Genomic DNA, 4,920 nt, shown 5'->3' with positions numbered 1-4,920 from the left:
GAAAACGCTGTCGTGTTTGTATTTCGACAGTAGCCTGTGAGCTTCCTGCTTTGTCATCTTGATCTTAACCCTCACGACCTTTTCATCCCTTTCAACCATATTCAAACTCGCTTTCTCCTCCAGAGCCATCTCCTTTGGTTCGAGTTTGTGATCATCATCAAACCTCACCGTCTTCTTCGGCTCGATAATCTTATTATTCTCTAACTGAAACCTCACAACCTTACGTGGCTTAGCCAGAGTCTTTTTCTTCTGTTCATCTTCTTCGTCTTCTGTTTCGAACCTCAGCGACTTGTCGATCCTCTTGGCTCTATCCAAGCACCGAGACTTTTTGGTCGACTCTACTGAAATCTCTGAGCCATTCAGAGGCAACGTTATGTCTAAGTCCTCTCTGTAAATAGGTTTCGCTTCTAGAACGTTTTCGTACCTTTCTTGAAGTCTGTTGAAGCATTTTGATAAAGAATCCATCATTCTTCTTCTTCTTCTTCTTCTTCTTCTTGATCTTCTCTATTAGCAAAGAGAGAGAGAGAGAGAGAGAGAGAGAGAGAGAGAGAGAGAGAGACTTTTATGTTATCTTGAAAGTTCTTTTTACTATATATTGAAATATTGAAATGGGGCAGGGTATTATATAGGCGACCAACTTTATACCATATATCAAGAGACACGTAGTGGAGTGTGCTTTGGGGTAAGAAGATGACGACACTTTGCCGTGGGATACTAGCATTTAATTTATTCGTATATTTGTTTGCTTTGCTATGCAAAAAGTGTAATCAGAACCATCTTTTACGTTAATTATATATATCATGCATGTATATAATCAATTACAAAAAAAAATAGCAAGTTCAATTGATTTCACAGTAGATGTTGAGTTAAGCAGAGAACATCGATGATTTCCAACGATCATATAAGTATTTGAGTATTATTGCTCATGAGATTGCAGTTAAAACTTACAAGTCATATGGTCCAATGATTTTAAGGTAAACCAAGGAAAAGTGACGATATGATGCATCATTAATCAGTCAAAAAGCTTTACCATGACTTTTTAAAAGTTTAATCTCATTTGCTGCTTTTATGATCCGAGAATGACATTTGAGTAAATTGTCACATTTATCCAATTTTCATAACTATCTATCAGAATAATCAACTACCATACGTTAGTTCTTATATACTATTTAAACATTTTTTTTTTGAACTTTCCCAAGTAAATATGGTGCCGTGCCTCTAGGGGTATTCTGTATGACATGGTCAATTACTCCAATTTGAATTAGTCTAACTTCAAAAAAAAAAAACCGTAATAATTGAAGAATATCCACAAAACTAAAAAGAAATTAAACAAATACGAAAAACAAGTGTTTGTCACAGATTCCTTGTGTAATTTTGGCGTAAGGTCACGTTCGACCATATCAACTATTTACAACGTTCTATGTAGGTCAAGTTTTAGTATGCACATAAATAGACACGATCTTGGTCATTACTCAAAATTGGAAGATAAATAGGATTAAGGCACAGTCACACAAGACACAACCCATATCTTCCCTTACTAGAAAGTCCAAATCCTCTATTATTGTTTTCTCAATAAGTAGAAGCGATGGTTTCTAGACGGTGAGGATTTCGTTTCTCAAAATCTTTTAAAAAAGGAGGTTACATTTGATTACGAAAATACCAAATTTGTGAAGTGTATCCATGCATTTTTTTGGTAATCAATATAGTAACAAATAACATATACACATTCAGATTTTGATTTTTTTTTTGATGGGTATGATATCAAGAGAATAAGGAAACCATATAATTAAATTCAGGAGAATGTACACCAATTCCAGCGATATATAAAAACGTCTATGGACTTGAAAAGTAACTTATCGTACTCATCAATCATCATATATATACTCATTGCCTTCTTCTACATTAGAGTTTTCAAGTTGAGTTGCTTATGCAATGGCAAACCTATCTCCACCGGTTCGAGTATTTATTTTCTTTCTCTCTTCCGAAGTTTTTGCATCACACCTTTAAGAGTTTGCTAATCATTTTTTTTTTGTGTGTCACAACTGTAGACTTGCGTTCTGAGAGTTGGACTCAAATGTTGCAAAGGTTGCCAGGCAAAAGCAAAGAGAAAAATGCTAAGTGTCTCTGGTAATAAATCGCACTATGGTGAATATTGTTAAAGCTATATCGTTGTTAAATAAGAAATATGCTCATTTTTAGCTATTTTGGAAACAGGGGTGAGTGCAGTTGAGTATAACGTAGAACAAGGGCTATTGACAGTCTTAGGTGACGTCAACCCAACAACATTGCTTGATAAGCTTACCAAATGGGGCAAAAAAGCAGAGCTGGTCTCTCATCTCGGAGACAACACTTCCCATGTTCCTAGAACCCGGAACAAAACCGAAATCATACAATGGAGAAGAAGGAGAAAAGACCAACAAAGTGTTGTCTTTATTAGAAGATCTAGGAGATTACGAGATCGAGTTAAATGGAAAGTTAACATTTGTGTAATATTCTCCTATTGATAAATAAGTAGATTTACCATTATTGAATATGTAAAGAACTTGTTAGACAAGTTATATCTCTTGTATATAAATATAAGCCTAGAGACTAATGAATAAAACGAGAGAAAACTATTTCACAAAAAAAAAAATTATTAAAAAAAAAAAAAGTTTAGATTTTTTTGTTTTCACACACACGTGAGTGTGTTGTCTTGTGTGGCCATGATTTGGCTGGTGGTGGTGACTATGAATATTATTAACCAAGACGTATGGTGGTGTTTGGCCTATTAGCCAAGTGAAAAAAAAGAAAAAAAAAGAATGGTGTTTGTCTCTTGATTTGGGCACAATAGCACGTTTTTGTGCTACTTTACCTATCGTCATGTGGTTTCTTTATTTTACTTCGACGGAACCACGACGATGACTTCGCCGGATACGATGCTGATCCGGCGATGATAAATTCAAATTCGACCACGACTACACAAGTTTCTTTATGAACAAGAAGTTCGAAGAACGATCTAAACTTGTAATTTTGAAATCAATGGAGTATACATTCTCCACCGAATCGATGACCTTATGGCGAGGTATAACGCCATTGATAACTCTATAGTGAGTATGAAGACAGTGAAGATGATGTGATGATGATTGTCCAATCTCATACGTGTTAGCACGTGTGAGCTTGCGGGAGGGTATTAGAAGATCTAGGAGATTACGAGATCGAGTTAAATGGAAAGTTAACATTTGTGTAATATTCTCCTATTGCTAAATAAATAGATTTACCATTATTGAATATGTAAAGAACTTGTTAGACAAGTTATATCTCTTGTATATAAATATAAGCCTAGAGGCTAATGAATAAAATGAGAGAAACTATTTCACTACTAAGATTTTTTCCAAATCTATCAGTCTTCTTATGTGCTTTGGGAAAAGAAGTTGTAAATCAAAGGTGGAGCCTTTTGCGCCGATCCCAAATTGGCACCATCCAGGCGTAGGGGCTGAAAACGGCAGTCACACTCCCTTAATCAACGTTGGTGCACCTCCAATGGTGTATCCTCCTCCTCGAGCAATGCCTGGTTTTGCAACACCCATACCATACCCACCTCCTTGGTTTGGTGCAAGACCACCACCACAATCATACACTGGTGGAATGTTCCGGTCAGTTCCACCACAGTCCCCACCATATTTTCAGTTAAGACCCACGGAGTTTCCACCTATGTGGTCAACTCTAGGCTGCGTTACCCGCACCACTGAACATTATTCTCTCGGATGATACATTCAATATGCTTTGTTCCTTTCTCTTATTCAAATGCTACGTAATAAGATGACGACAGAATATTTTTTTAACATGTATTCCAAACATTTTCGTTAAAAGGCAAATATATCGAAAGAACCAAAGGACTATAATTCTTTTTATATAATTTACTTATTTTAAAAAAAAATAAAAATGGCAAAATCTTTTTTAACATGCATCCGAAACATGTTAATTATTAGTTAAATTAGGTTGATATCCGATACCAACAATTAGCAAATCTTATTGGGAAATTAGTATATTTTATCACAAAAAAATTATTAGAATTATTTTTATTATAGAACAGTATGTATTAGGGTGGATTATTTAATTAGTAGTGTGCGTAGACAAATAGAGAGAAACAAAGGAGTGGATAATTAAATGCTCATCAAGAAAACGCGTTGAAAAGCTTATCAAACTTTGGTGGATTACGAACCATCCCAAAAAGATTTTTTTGCGCTTGACTCAGTCATGATTTTATAGTCTCTCTACCCTTTGTCCATCAAACACTCATATTTGAAGGGACATATCTTACTTTAACCAAAACAAAAAAAAACAAAAAAAATTCTTTAGATGATTTAAACGATCACAAACAAAAATTGGAGTCTGATAACTTACGGATGGGTGTAAGTAACTTGTCAGTGTAATGGTGTCACGGTGAATGATTATGCGACTGCCCAATTGCAATTTAAAGATTATAATTCCGTTATTTTGTAAACAATACTGAAAATACATAAAAGAAAAACAATTAGCAAATTTTTCCATTCTACACATTTTTTGTTCTTTTCTTTATGTTTTAGGTACTCATAAAACTCAAAACCAAAACATACAATTGTGATTTGTGGTGGTCTAGTGGTAAGGAAGAATTGGGGAAATGTTGGAAGGAACTAACCCATGTTCGATCCATCCTCAAAACAAAAATTATGGTTGTGTGGGAAGTCTGACGGTTGGGCCTTGGCCCAATTGGTTTACCTGGTAATCAGAAATGTAGGCGGCCTGATTACCCTTGGTATTAGTCGAAAAGCATTCCAAACTCAGGACAAACAGTGTGATGGTCCTTCGGGGAGAAGTCCATTCTAAAGTACTTCCATGCGTTTCTACTGAGACTGACCAGATCAGCCAATAGGGTTTATAAAAAAAAAAAAAAAAAAAAAA

At 35.2% G+C, this 4,920-nt stretch overlaps 1 protein-coding gene and 1 pseudogene across 4 annotated transcripts in view; one reads left to right on the top strand and one right to left on the bottom strand.

Annotated features, from left to right (window-relative positions):
- The window catches only part of LOC104717903, a 1,211-nt gene extending 670 nt beyond the window's left edge, over window positions 1-541 (bottom strand). The window contains exon 1 of one of the 4 annotated variants that reach the window (XM_019230935.1): window positions 23-541. In XM_019230935.1, the coding sequence (XP_019086480.1) occupies window positions 23-468 (446 nt within the window). In that variant the 5' untranslated portion in view covers window positions 469-541. The remainder of the gene's footprint in view (window positions 1-22) is intronic. The other 3 variants (XM_010435549.2, XM_010435548.1, XM_019230934.1) reach the window with 3 other exon arrangements.
- LOC104720152 lies at window positions 1,836-3,747 on the top strand (annotated as a pseudogene).

This window comes from Camelina sativa, chromosome 10 (genome assembly GCF_000633955.1).
Source record: "Camelina sativa cultivar DH55 chromosome 10, Cs, whole genome shotgun sequence".
Lineage (NCBI taxonomy): Eukaryota > Viridiplantae > Streptophyta > Magnoliopsida > Brassicales > Brassicaceae > Camelina > Camelina sativa.
Note: the sequence above shows the minus strand (reverse complement) of the source record. Positions and strands in the feature narration are given on the sequence as shown.